Source organism: Wallemia ichthyophaga (genome assembly GCF_000400465.1).
Source record: "Wallemia ichthyophaga EXF-994 unplaced genomic scaffold scaffold6, whole genome shotgun sequence".
NCBI lineage: Eukaryota > Fungi > Basidiomycota > Wallemiomycetes > Wallemiales > Wallemiaceae > Wallemia > Wallemia ichthyophaga.
In genome coordinates, this window is record NW_008806279.1 from 154,525 (window position 1) to 168,279 (window position 13,755).

At 44.8% G+C, this 13,755-nt stretch overlaps 6 protein-coding genes across 6 annotated transcripts; 4 read left to right on the plus strand and 2 right to left on the minus strand.

Annotated features, from left to right (window-relative positions):
* Nucleotides 1-133: 133 nt before the first annotated feature.
* Nucleotides 134-2,717, plus strand: J056_003906 (AP-1 complex subunit gamma-1; the record flags this gene model as incomplete). The annotated part of the gene is made up of 2 exons (XM_009269115.1): nucleotides 134-1,414; nucleotides 1,464-2,717. 2 exons carry the CDS (start codon nucleotides 134-136, stop codon nucleotides 2,715-2,717), a joined length of 2,535 nt encoding a protein of 844 aa, XP_009267390.1.
* A 72-nt stretch (nucleotides 2,718-2,789) lies between these two features.
* Nucleotides 2,790-5,941, plus strand: J056_003907 (Phosphatidylethanolamine N-methyltransferase; the record flags this gene model as incomplete). The annotated part of the gene is made up of 4 exons (XM_009269116.1): nucleotides 2,790-4,957; nucleotides 5,007-5,103; nucleotides 5,163-5,225; nucleotides 5,282-5,941. The coding sequence occupies 4 exons, from the start codon at nucleotides 2,790-2,792 to the stop codon at nucleotides 5,939-5,941; spliced, it is 2,988 nt and encodes a 995-aa protein (XP_009267391.1).
* A 47-nt stretch (nucleotides 5,942-5,988) lies between these two features.
* Nucleotides 5,989-6,852, minus strand: J056_003908 (U3 small nucleolar ribonucleoprotein IMP4; the record flags this gene model as incomplete). The annotated part of the gene is made up of 1 exon (XM_009269117.1): nucleotides 5,989-6,852. One exon carries the CDS (start codon nucleotides 6,850-6,852, stop codon nucleotides 5,989-5,991), a length of 864 nt encoding a protein of 287 aa, XP_009267392.1.
* A 559-nt stretch (nucleotides 6,853-7,411) lies between these two features.
* On the plus strand, nucleotides 7,412-9,661 carry J056_003909 (Pre-mRNA-splicing factor CWC22; the record flags this gene model as incomplete). Its single annotated transcript, XM_009269118.1, has 2 exons — nucleotides 7,412-7,449; nucleotides 7,495-9,661. 2 exons carry the CDS (start codon nucleotides 7,412-7,414, stop codon nucleotides 9,659-9,661), a joined length of 2,205 nt encoding a protein of 734 aa, XP_009267393.1.
* Nucleotides 9,662-9,756: 95 nt separating this feature from the next.
* J056_003910 (uncharacterized protein) lies at nucleotides 9,757-10,991 on the plus strand (the record flags this gene model as incomplete). The annotated part of the gene is made up of 5 exons (XM_009269119.1): nucleotides 9,757-9,816; nucleotides 9,860-10,072; nucleotides 10,124-10,204; nucleotides 10,261-10,376; nucleotides 10,424-10,991. 5 exons carry the CDS (start codon nucleotides 9,757-9,759, stop codon nucleotides 10,989-10,991), a joined length of 1,038 nt encoding a protein of 345 aa, XP_009267394.1.
* Nucleotides 10,992-11,039: 48 nt separating this feature from the next.
* J056_003911 (Ribosome biosis protein tsr1-like protein) lies at nucleotides 11,040-13,613 on the minus strand (the record flags this gene model as incomplete). The annotated part of the gene is made up of 3 exons (XM_009269120.1): nucleotides 11,040-11,341; nucleotides 11,390-12,653; nucleotides 12,702-13,613. 3 exons carry the CDS (start codon nucleotides 13,611-13,613, stop codon nucleotides 11,040-11,042), a joined length of 2,478 nt encoding a protein of 825 aa, XP_009267395.1.
* Nucleotides 13,614-13,755: the final 142 nt, after the last annotated feature.

The window sequence follows — 13,755 nt, forward strand, 5'->3', positions numbered from 1 at the left end:
CCCAATGCACATCACCAACATCATATTTATTCTTGAGCTCATTACACTCCCCATCCAAGCTCGATATCGATCCAATTTCCATTCTCAACGTTTGTGTCCATCTCGTTCTAACTTCCCTCACTCCCAGACCACCATGTCCTTCTCTAATCTAAAATCTATGATTAAATCTCTAAGGCAACAGAAAACTCTGGCTGATGAGAGGTCCCTCATTCAGCGTGAATCCGCAGCTATACGTACCGCTTTCAGGGAAGAAGATCACTTTATGAGACACGCCAACGTCGCTAAACTTATTTACATTCATATGCTTGGTTATCCCGCTCATTTCGGTCAGATTGAGTGCTTGAAACTAGCTGCTTCGTCGAAATTCATCGATAAGAGACTTGGTTACTTGGGAATTATGTTACTTCTCGATGAATCTCAGGAGGTCTTGACTTTGGTCACAAACAGCTTGAAGAATGACATGAATCATTCCAATATGTTCGTCGTTGGTCTCGCTTTGGCTACTTTTGCAAACATTTCTTCACAAGAAATGGCTAGAGACTTAGCACAAGAGGTTGAGAAGCTTTTATCCTCTACTAACTCCTACATACGTAAAAAAGCTGCCCTTTGTGCGATGCGTACTGTTAGGAAGCTCCCAGAGTTACACTACTACTACTTAAACCCAGCCAAATCCCTCCTCACCGATCGCAACCACGGCGTTCTCCTCTGTGCAGTCACTCTCATCACGAACATTGCTATCGCTCAACCTTCCACTCAATCTGACCTCAAGAAGGCTATACCATTGCTCATCAGACAACTCAAGACTCTCATCACCCAGGGTTACAGTCCCGAGCATGATGTCTCCGGAATCACTGATCCCTTTTTACAAATCAAGATTCTTCAGCTCCTTCGCTTACTCTGCATCAACGATGTCGCCTCGTCTGAGTTAGTGAACGATATTCTCGCCCAAGTTGCAACCAATACCGATAATACCAAAAACGTGGGCAACTCCATCCTCTACGAAGCTGTCCTCTGTATTCTTGATATTGAAGCTGAATCTGGTTTGAGAGTGATGGCTATCAATATTCTCGGTAAATTCCTCGGCAACAAGGATAATAACATTAGATATGTTGCTCTCAACACCCTCAACAAGGTTGTCAGGATGGATACTCAAGCTGTACAGCGACACAGGAATATCATCATTGATTGTTTACGCGATGGTGATGTATCTATACGTAGACGTGCACTTGAGCTCTCTTATGCGCTCATCAATCAATCCAACGTCAGAATGCTTACACGCGAATTGCTTTCCTTCTTGGAGGTCTCAGATAATGAATTTAAGAACGGACTTACCTCGCAGATTTCTTTCGCTGCTGAGCGTTTCGCACCCAACAAGCGCTGGCACATCGATACCATTCTCCGTATGCTCAAAGTAGTGAGTTGATATGTCTAATTAATGCAACACTGACTTATTACTGTTCAAGGCTGGCAACTATGTTCGTGAAGAAGTACTTTCTGCATTTGTGAGACTAGTATCACATACGCCGGAACTGCAAGCATATACGGTCCAAAAGCTATTTTCAGCACTACAAAAGGATGTTTCTCAAGAAGCGCTTACTTTGGCTGGATTGTGGACTATTGGAGAGTACGGCGATGTGCTTTTATCCGCAGGCAGCTACGAAGATGACGACCAAGTGAACCGAGTGACAGAGAATGACATCATCCAAGTGAGTGAAAAGAAATCAGTCCATGTTACAGAAAACGACATAGTTGAACTACTCGAATCGATCAACGCTTCACCATATGCCAACACGGTGATACGTCAGTATGTATTAGTGTCTGCAGCCAAGCTGTCTATCCGATTTGGGAAGACATTCAACGAGTCTCAAGATAAATTGCGCTGGCTAATAACATCGTATGAAACATCACCCGAGCTCGAACTGCAGCAACGTTCAATAGAATTCACACAGCTTCTCGATATGCCTGATTTGGTCGATGGGGTGTTGGAGCGGATGCCACCACCTGAGATTCGTGCATCCATTTTGGGTGGGACAGCGTCAGAAGCTAAGCCGGTCGGCAACACACGTTCTATAACGGATTCATCGCTCGTGGATGTACTAGGTGACGAGTCGCCGAGTGTCGGTAATGGTAGTGGCAGTGCGGTTGCTGGTGGTGCTAGGGGTAATGCGCATGACCTGCTAGCTGATATATTTGGTACGGGTGAGTCACTTGGTGATGCGAGTGCAAGTTCGAGTGTGAGTGTTGGTGCAAATACACTTGTGCACCCGCAAGAGAAGTCGGAAAAGTCATCGGTGACCGACATAATGGGGCTTTTCGGACAAGCTGCTCCAGATGGCGATGAGAGCGAGAAGGCTAGCGAGGAGGTGAAGACGTACACAGCTTACGACGCAAATGGACTGCTCATCACTCTCACACCCTCACCGGACGAAAGTAAGCGGAACATTGTGAACATCATGGCTACTTTTAGCGCGACAGGACTTGTCGAATGCGAAAAAGTAAATTTTCAGGCTGCTGTGCCCAAGTCTATGAAGCTGCAGATGCAGCCTATATCAAATACGACAGTGGGAACAGAGAGGGAAGAGACGCAGCTGTTGCGTGTCATGGCACAGCCCCTACAGCATATACGCCTGCGGCTTCGCATCAGTTTTCAAGTTTCCGGAAGACAGGTGCAGAACCAGGTGGATTTCTCGGAGCTTCCTAGTGATATATTGAAGTAGAATCGATTATATTTTCGATATATTTTTTATACCTTTTTTTGTTTGCGTCTTGTGCTGTCACCACGAGCGATAATGGAACCAGAAGAGAGGATAAAGAGCACACAGAGCACACTGCGCCAGAGAGGGCAAGTGGAAGTGGAAGAAGATGCAGATAACGCAATTAACGCAGACGCACACACACACAGCGAGGAAATACTAGGCAAAACACCCGATGGGACCATGTTCGCAGTTCCTCCGACGGCTGATGTGATCTCGTCGCTATTCCACCCGAAATACCCAAAGACGCACGTAGATATTCTTACACTGGCTATTCTCGGTCTCCAGGTACTTGGATTTGCATTGATGCCGCTGAGTACGAGCCGAGTGGTGTACCTCTACGTCTTTATCTTCTGGCGCTTATCGTACAATGTCGGGCTGGGCTGGGTGCTCTCACGCCAGTCGCGCTCGCAGTGGATAGTCAACTGGGTGAAGCAGCACGGCTTTCTCGATGCAAACAAGCGCCCGGCAATGCGAAACTGGGTGGAGAATCAAATAAAGACTAAAATGGGTCCAGGCTACAGCTTCGATAAGTGTCCACCAGAGTTCAACACGTGGATATTTTTCCGCCACGCCGTCGATATCATCTTGTTGTCTGATTTCGTCGCGTATGTTTGCTTCGCTTGGGCTCATTGTCGTTTACCGACGGGACACGGCGTACTGTGGCATGTGCTGCGCTGGGCAGCTGGATGGACTATGATACTGTTCAATCTATGGGTCAAAATCGATGCTCATCGTGTTATTCATGATTACGCTTGGTATTGGGGTGATACGTTTTTTCAACAAATCCAATCACTCAAGTTTGATGGCGTGTTTGAGCTCGCGCCACATCCCATGTATTCAATTGGATATGCTGGCTTTTATGGTCTTTCGCTGGTTGTGGGAAGCTATCAGGTGCTTTGCGTGTCGCTACTCGCACATGCTCTCCAATTTGGCTTCCTTCTCTGGTTCGAGAATCCACATATCGAACGCACTTACGGCGAGCGGAAACCTCTGGCTGAGCGCGTACCATTTGCGTTGAGAGAGGACACTGTACACGCTGAGCACGCTGAGCACGACGCACACATCCCTCCTACACCTGCTGCCACAGACGCTACAACTGACACTGATACCGATGTCGACGAGTGCGTCACTCAGTTTGACGACAAGCCCACTCCCGCAACTAAGGTAGAAGGATACCCCCACTCACCCAACAATTTACACGACCTCGAACACAAATACTTCAGCCGCGATTTGATTATATTCAAGAACTTTGATGTGTTCAGATCGAATGACTTTTCAACAGCGCTCGTCGTGGCTTATGCAGTCGTAGGCTCATTCATGCCTAATTTTAGCTACGGGACGAGTCTAACACTACACATAAGCCACGTAATCGCATGGCGTACTTTCCACTCAGTCGGCCTAGGATATTTGCTCAAAGCGCAGAGCGAAGAGAAGTATCTAATCAAGCATTATCTCAAGTACTATGCGCATGTCAATGCGAACGAAGCGAAACGGAGTGCATTTGATAGTTGGAAACGCGTATACAATCTCTCGCTGATTATGGTCTATGTATCCTTTGTCGGCCTCGCGCTCAAGACGTACACTCTGCCTCAACAGTGGACAGTCGGAACTGAGTTGTTGAAGCATGTTGTTGGGATACTATTGATAATCCTCCAAGTGTGGTGCTCTCTCGAAAGTCATGAGGTACTAGGCAACTTTGGGTGGTTTTTCGGCAATTTCTTCCTCGAGGAGTTTCCCTCGCGACTCAATTATACGGGCATATACCGCTACGTGAATGATCCAGAGCGGTCGATGGGTGGAGCGGCCCTGTTCGGTATCAGCCTGATAAGTGGATCAGCGACGACATTCGCGCTGGCTGTTTTCAGCTATATTTTACACTGGTGGTTCTTGTCTTGCGTCGAAAACCCACATACAAAGAAGCTGTTCGGGAGTGGAGTGCGTACGACAGGTGGCGCCGCGCGTACTCTGACAAAGGCAGTGAAAGACGGCAGACGTCGCAGTAGCTCCTCCCTCTTCAACCAGAATTCGCTCGATCGGTTCGACCGCGTTGCTAAAGACGTACAGGGCCAGGTCCACAGAGTGTACGGAGAGACAGTGGACGTCGTCGAGGATTTCCTCAAGAGCGCTAAGCCGTCTGTTGACAAAATGGTGCAGGATACGCGCGTGCTGCTGCATCAGTCGCGCGAGCGGCTTGTGATTACGTGGGTTTGCACACGTGTGATGGAGAGTAGATTGACTGATATCTGACAGGCGCGTTGACAAGGATCTATCGGCGTACGATGTATCGAAATACTCTCTCAGTCTCAAACCTTCCATATCGCCACGCCAGCCTACCTCGTATCATCTTGTAAGTTGAGTGTGTGTGGTGAGTGAAGCCAACACCACTGACATGAACACGACCACCAGGGAGAGCCAATTGAAGTGGAGTGGACAGCACCTGCAAACCACTCGCGCAAGGACTGGATAGGTGTAGGTTTTATACGAGTGGTGATGTCCTTGCTTTGCTGACGAATCCCAATCCTCAGATATATCGCGTTGGGGCTAATACAGATCATCTCGTTACACGTATTTCCTCACGTGGGAAATGGCAGCCGATCCACGATGGAGAGTTCGACGGCGCACGTCCTATTCCCGACAGACCGACGTCGCATGTCGGTAAGTCATCTGCAGCTGCAGCTACAGCCACGCAGGAAGAGGAAGGGCAGCGAGGAGTGGTTTCCTTCTGCTCGAATTCACTCCCGTGGAGTGTGGGTCGGTACGAGTTGCGCTACCACCATGCCGGCAAGCACAATGTGATGGCGTCTTGTGGTCCTCTCGAATTGTATGTCGACAAACCAACGGACGGGGATGATTTTGAAAGCGTTAGGAATACCCTGTCGCGTTGTGTCGCTTTCGCACTTAACTGTGACCCCGCTCTCGTGCCCGCGAGCAGCTGGCACCATCTGCCGGAAAACACCATACATTCATACCGCAGAAACACACCAGATGTTGATAGAGATGACGACGATATGGTCATCATGGATGACGAACAGGCTAGAAGAATCGCAGTGGTCATTCGCGTCGCTTGCTCCGTTGATTTCACACCAAGCGTCGTCGTGGCTGATGCTAACCTGTCGCGATTGGCACAGAGAGTGCTCGATACGAGGAGAGTATTGGGCATTGACGATGGAGAAGGGGATACGTGAAAATTTGACCTAGTTTCTATAAATGATAGATTGATAAATAAATAATATTACAATAACTTCCTCCTGCTCGCGGTACGCTGATAAGGACGTAGAACCCACTCAGTATCAGCAGCAGCGTTTTCAATAGTGCCTTGTTTTATTTCATACGGCTTCATTTCGAAACGCGGACCAACTTCAGCAAGTTGAACATCTTTGTGAGAGGTTTTTACATAGACGTGGTGTCTGAAGGAGATGAAATCAGCGTCATTGTAGAAAGTCATAACACGCTTAGCGTCTGGTTTTGGAGGGGGAAAGAGGAATTTGAGAGCGTTCATCACGCGGTTACCGAGTGAGGAAGAGAAATTTTCAAAGATGAGATGAGGGAATTGCTCGGAGACAGTGCTATCCAAGGCACCGGCAAGGTCATGCCTAAGTTGAACGTTTGAGAGGGTGAAAGTGAGAGTTGGGCCATGTGGAAAGTGAGATAAGAGTAAAGCATCAGGTTTACCTCTAGTTTCGTGTAAAATGATCAAATCCGTTACGTTGTTGGCTCTGCAGGCGTCTGCGATTTCTTTGACGACGTAGTTACCTCTGTTAAAGCGTATAGAGTTAGGGAACACCAGTCTAAGTTCCTTTGAGAAGGTAGTTAACCTAGAGGAAGGGTCTCTGGCAGTTGTGATGAGAATTTTGGGATCATAAGTACCAGCTTTATTGTATTCATCGTCGAGGAGTTGAGTTGGATCAGATTGAGATTCATCGTATCGCAATTCAGAGCCTAAGCCTTGAGCATCGTTTTGTAACTCCGTGGGCACCTTCCCAGAAGCCAGAGAAGATTTCAATTTCTGCTTTCTTTGATAAGATTCCTTCTCTTGAGCTTCTAAAGATTTCTTATAAATGAATTCTCTCCTTTGACGTGCTTGTCGACGAATCATGGAGATGGAAGTTGAAGATTAACGATGGAATACTTGGAATTGAGAATTGGATTTATTGAGAGCTTAATTGGTAGTGAATCTAATGAAAATATCAAAATTCGATTAGAAAATATAATAAACACCGTGAAATCAATAAAATTAGTCGATAACTTTCTTCATACGTTTGATAGTTATAAAGGTGTTTTAAATGGTGATTTAGATGATTCTATTTCAACTCAAGATAAATTAACCTTGATAAATTTATTCGATAGCGATATACCCACCTTAGACTATAACTTAAGACAGATTGACTTGTTAAGTGAATTTAATGGTGATTTGGGCAATTTAATCAACAATTCAAACTTTATACGGGATTTAAACACACAACTCCAAGAGATATCCACTCAATTAGAAATCATTGAACCTAAACTTTATCATATCATCACAACGTATAACAACTCAACTAATCAAACTTCAAATGAATTTATAAAGATAAACAACGATCTGAACATTTTAGATTTACAATTAAAGAGATTTGAATTTATGTATAACTCTTCTTGATCACGTACTATCATCAACCATGTCCACTACTGAAACTCCCGAATTGAAGAGAAAGAGGTGAGTACTTTTTATACACCATTTGCACCATCCAACACGGCTTAGGTCAACATCACCAAATACCCACCAACAACACAAACCAATTAATCTCAACAATGAACTATCCACTCTAGGTTTGAATAGACCTACTGGTAGATACATTCCACGTCCAGTGCTCAAAGCCATGCTTGAACAACAATCCTTAGATTCATCCTCTGCAGATACTCAAAGATTGAAATGGGATCAACTTCGAAAATCTATAAATGGTCTCATAAACAAAGTAAACACTGGAAATATTAAACTTATCTCTCCTCAATTGTTTCAAGAGAATCTAATTAGAGGTCGTGGCTTATTCGCTAGATCTGTTATTAGAGCCCAGTCTTCTTCTCTCCCTTTTACTCCTATTTTCGCTGCTTTAGTTGCCATCATAAACTCTAAACTTCCTCAACTAGGCGAACTCTTAGTTCAACGTTTAATCAATCAATTTAGAAAATCTTATAGACGTAATGATAAACTTACGTGCAACGCGACCGTCATTTTCATTGCACACCTCGTTAATCAGTCCGTTATATCCGACGTGTTTGCTTTAGAATTAGCCCTTTTCCTTCTCTCTAAAGGTGGCGACGATGGCGTTGAAATTGCTGTTCAATATATTCGTGAAGTTGGCGCTGCTTTACAAGAACGCGAACCTGCTATGAATAATCTCATCTACGAAGAACTCAGAAACCTTCTCCATGACGCTAACATTTCAAAACGCGTTCAATATATGATTGAAGTTCTCTTTCAAATTCGCAAAGATAAATTCAAAGACAACGTCATCATCCCTCAAGACCTCGATCTCGTTGAAGAGGATGAACAGATTGTTCACGATATTGATTTCAATGCCCCGATCAACACTCAAGATGGTCTCAACATCTTCAAATTTGACCCCAATTATGAAGAAAATGAGGAAAAATACGCCTCCATCCGTCACCAGATCTTAGGTTCATCAGATGAAGAAGAAGAAGAAGAGGAGGAGGAAGAGGGTGAAGAAGAGAATGATGCAGTTCAACCTCCAAACCAAGATGGTATTGTTGACCATACAGGCACCAATCTTGTTAACCTCCGCCGTACCATCTACCTAACGATAATGAATTCACTAGTATTTGATGAAGCTGTTCACAAACTAATGCGCATTCAAATACCACCTGGAGATGAAATTGAGTTATGCAACATGATAGTTGAGTGCTGCTCCCAAGAACGCACATATAACAAATTCTACGGTCTTATAGGCGAGCGTTTCTCTAAAATCAATCGAATGTGGCAGGAATGTTTCCAAAAATCTTTCACAGGTTTTTACGACACAATCCACCGCTACGAAACTAACCGACTGCGCAACATAGCTCGTTTCTTCGGTCACCTATTTGCATCTGACGGTGTAAATTGGGGTTGTATGAATGTAATCAAGATAACCCAACAGGACACCACATCGAGCAGCAGAATATTCGTCAAAATTCTTTTCAATGAGATTGTCGAAATGATGGGTTTAAGTGACGCACGTAAACGATTTGCCGACCCTGCTTTCAGACAAGACTTTAGCGGTCTCTTCCCAACTGACCACCCTGCCAATACACGCTTTGCCATCAATTACTTTACGGCTATTGGACTGGGTGCGATAACAGAGGAGATGCGCGAGTATCTTAAACATGCTCCCAAGAATATACCACCACCTCAAACGCATGATGATGGAAGCGGCAGTGATAGTGATTCGAGCAGCGTTTTGAGTTCCAGTTCGTCGGATGTATCGTCAGTGTCTGCTGGAGAGAGGGATAGATATAGACCAAGATCGAGATCGAGATCTAGATCGCTGAGCAGATCCCCAAGACGCCCACGCTCATACTCACGCTCACCATCACGCTCCCCTCCCAGGAGATACACTAGGTCCGTCTCGTCCTCCCCGCCTAGGAGGAGATACGGCGGTGGGCGCACCAGTCGCTCGCCTTCACCGCGTAGACGCTACGATAACCGCCATGAATCGATGTCTCCTCCACCTTCACCGAGAAGACGTCCATATGCGGGCAGAGGTGGTTACGAATTGTCGAGGTCACCTCCGAGAAGAAGATACGACGATTCTCCAGCAGGCAGGAGGAATGACTCTCCACCACGTAGAAGATATGATTCTCCACCACGTAGAAGATATGATTCGCCTCCACGTAGAAGATATGACTCACCTCCACGCAGATGGAGAGGGTGATTGAGTAGCTTACTGGGTAATTGAAAGTAGTGTAATTAACTTATCAATGCGTTTAATCATAATTCATTTGAACGGCTTGTTGCTGCCATACGCTCATGTCTGCTCGAATACCCAAGACTATTTTCTCAGGAATCCAGCCTACGGGAATACCCCATGTAAGGATGAGGCAGATGTTGAAGACGCAAGCTAATTAAGCAGCTGGGTAACTACCTCGGTGCGCTCAAGAACTGGAAGAAGCTTCAGGATAGCGAGGCAAGGGATACGCGGCTGATTTACTCAATAGTCGGCTATCACGCTATCACACTCCCACAGCAGCCAGGCATATTGCGGCAAGAGAGGCGCGAAATGATGGCTGCATTGCTCGCTATCGGCTTGGATCCTCACCGGTCAATCATCTTCCATCAAGACCAAGTAAGTTTACTGATGGATCTAAACAACACGCTAATTGCGTCACTTTCAAAGGTCGCGCAACACACAGAGCTCGCCTGGATTCTCAATTCGTTCACTCCGGTGAATAAATTGCAGCGGATGACGACGTGGAAGGTGGGTCGTGATCACTGCAAGGCTCTCAAAGCTCATTAAATCTGAATGGAATTCAGTCTAAAATTGCAACGCTGAAGAACTCTAATGATGTCAGTGAGATTGACGACAGTACACTCAATCTTGGTCTGCTATCCTATCCAGTGTTGCAGGCGGCCGATATAATGTTGTACAAGTGGGTAACGCGCTGGTTTAAGCCTCCTAGTATAACACCCTCTCCAGAGCTACACATGTACCTGTCGGAGAAGACCAGCAACAACATCTTGAATTGACGCGCGATTTGGCTGAACATTTTAACAGGATCTTTAAATGTCGCAAGTTTTTCCCTTTACCAACTCACCTGATCACTCCCGCTTCTCGCATTCTGAACCTCCGAGATCCACTGTCTAAGATGTCTAAATCTCATCCACTGCCCACTTCCCGCATAATGATAACAGATTCGGATAGAGAAATAGCTTCTAAAATCAAGTCTGCAGTGACTGATTCAGACAGTGGAATCAATTTCGATGCGTTGAACAGACCAGGTGTGAGTAATTTGCTCACTATCTTGGCAGATTGCGAAGAATCCACGCCTGAGAAAGTATCAATCGGTTTAGAAAACTCATCGCAACTGAAAGAGGCAGTGGCTGAGGCGCTTGTTCAATCACTCTCACCTATACGAGGTGCCTTCCATCGTCTGTCAAATGAGCATCACTATTTAGATGAACTGGCCAAAAAAGGTCAGAAGCAGGCTGCCTATATTGCCAGCGACACCATGAACCACGTTAAAAAGCACGTAGGATTGGATTAAAATCAGTGTTATTTGTACAATAAGTTAGAATTTATAGAAGCATCTTGTCTATATTTCCATAAAGTGTTGTCTGTCACTACCCGTATTGACTGTATGTTCTATATTCTCATCGCCTTTTTCTTTCTCTGGAAGTGGATCGTCGCTGCTTATATGCTGACGTCCTTCAATACGCTGGGTTGAGAACTTAGGGAACGATCTCTTGTACAAGTACAGAAGAACCGTGTCCATTTGTGTGACAGGGCCGTCAAAGTGCGCCTTGAAGTATCCATGCGTTCCGAGACTCTCCTTTATATGACCCACTCTGCCATATTTGGTACGTAATTCAATCGGTTTAAAGTAAGCAATATCATCTTTTTCTTTTGGTTAGCAATAGAATAGCTTATTACCAGCTCACTTACCTGGATTGAAGAAAAGATAACGAACAGTGACAGTCTTCTTGTGCACCTTGAATGGATGTCCCGACAAGATAATCCTCTTAGCAATGATACGTGTAGGATCTGCGTCCTTGAATGTACCACTACCAACGAGATAAGGTGGTTTGCCATCCTCTCTCTCACGCAAATATACGATAGGTACCTTGCCCCAAGTGACTGGACCAAAGATGGTAGCTACACTCGCATCGCCGTGTCTAAGGTATCTTTCGAACTTGTGCACGTTATTCACACCCTTCGGTGTGTTCTGTGAATATATCGGCTGGATTTGGATCTTCCTAGGACCAATAATAGCCGTGAGTGTCTCCTTAGATTTGACTATACCACTGTACTCAGAGTTGCGCGTAATTGTCATATTTACCAATGACTTTTTCTTCTCGTGGGGCAGGAGACTGAATATGACAAGAGGCAGATCTGGCGATTGTGTGGATTCGAGATCTCGATTGACATTCTTGATGTGTAGTGTCACCCTCTTACCAGGAGCAACTGAGACTGATTGCTCATCTTCATCCACACCTAGCTTGGCCCTCTTGATCACACGCTTCGACATCTGGTCGTAGTTTTCGAATTCGAACACTTTGCTCATCTCAATAGGCAAGTTCTCGTAAGGATCCCAAGGCGAAGTTCTGAAAGATTTGAGACCGCGATATCTTGCAAAACGTTCACGCGCTGATACGTCTAATGGGGTGTCTATCTCATCAGGGAACTCTGCATCTTCTTTCTCTTGGTTGAGGTATTCTTTGTACTGTTTTTCTTCTTCGGCGTCGTCGAAATCTTGGAATTCTTGGTCACGGGTGTCCATCTCGATCTCTTCATCATCCTCATCATCCTCATCAGCATCGTCGTGTACTGGTTTGTCATCTTCTGCCATCTCGGCTTCACCTTCCTCCTCTTCCTCGCTGTCTTCATCTTGATCGTCACTGAGATCGTCATCATTGTCGTCTACTATCCAAGCTGCTTGATAAGATGATGTACCTTTTGGAACCTTTTTAGATCTAGAAGCTTCCTCTTCTGCTTCAGCTTGCGCTTGAAGACGCTCTCCTTCGGCCATCTCTTCCTCTGTTGGCCAGGTCTGTTCATTGCCCATTGTATCAGCTTCGTTCTCAGACACGAGATCATCCTGCTCTTCTTGGTCTGGTTTGGCAAGCAAACCTGTGTCTACTTGGTCCACTGACATGGAGTTACCATTTGGTTTGTGGTTGAGCTGGCTAGGATGAGGAGAGTTTGTGATCTGAATGGGTTGTGAAAGGGGTGTATTTAGTAAAAGAAACTAACCAACCTTTTCAATTTGATAATCACCAGAGTTTGGAATATGGATTAACCTGTTAGAGTTGAGGTGTTCTCCTCTAACAACGCCTGTGAGCTTGAGTAGGGTGCCATCCCACTCTGCTTGTTCAGTGAGCATGTAAGACCTGTAGTCTCTCCAACTTGGTGATTTAGGAGTACCTGTAGCTATAGATCTAATAGTGTTTGAGAGTTCGTTGAGTTGATCTGCTGAAGCTAATTTTGAGACATTTGGGAAGAAGTAGCTCAAGAAGGAGTGTAAAGAGTGTCTAATTCCTGTATCTTGTTTCTTGTCAACATTAGATAAACCTTGAATAATACCAAAAGTTTCGGAACAAGATTGAGCTTGAATACACCTAAGAGTAGTTTCACCCCATTCACCGACCTCATTTGTAGCAGATAAAATGGGTAAAATGTAATCGGCAATCTTTGCTGAATCTAGAATGGACATGAAAGTTTGATTATTTGAAGGGAATTGAGGGATTATGAATTGAAATTGCTGATTGAATCGTTCAACTTTACATCTAAAAATGCCAAAACCCTGATATTCCAAAGCAGAATCATTTTCACCAACAGATTCTAATAACGATTTTACAACGTTTAAACCATTTACATCCTCTGTAAGTGATAAAACGAGTATTATTCTAGGTGCAGCGAATCTGCCTTCAAATAAACGCTTTCCTTGTAAAACTGATTCTCTCTTATTAGATTGAATTTGTTTAGCGTGATTTCTACGCTGTTGCTTGTTCAATTGATTATTAGAGGATGAAGTTTTTGAAGAAGATTGCTTTGAATCTATTCTGCCCTTATTGACATTCTTAGTTGACCTCTTTGTAGAATTCTTTGACTTGAATTTCTTATTCGATTGCTTAAGCGTTGGCCTGTGACTGTGTGCAGATGTGCTCATCACAGTTTATTTTGAAGAGAGAAGACGGAGTTAAGAGGGTGTAGAGGAATCGCAAAGGGGTATCGGATGTTAGTATATCTATAATAGACCCGATATCTAATCTAATCCGCTTTCAAATATCACTCAATTCACTTCTCCTCGG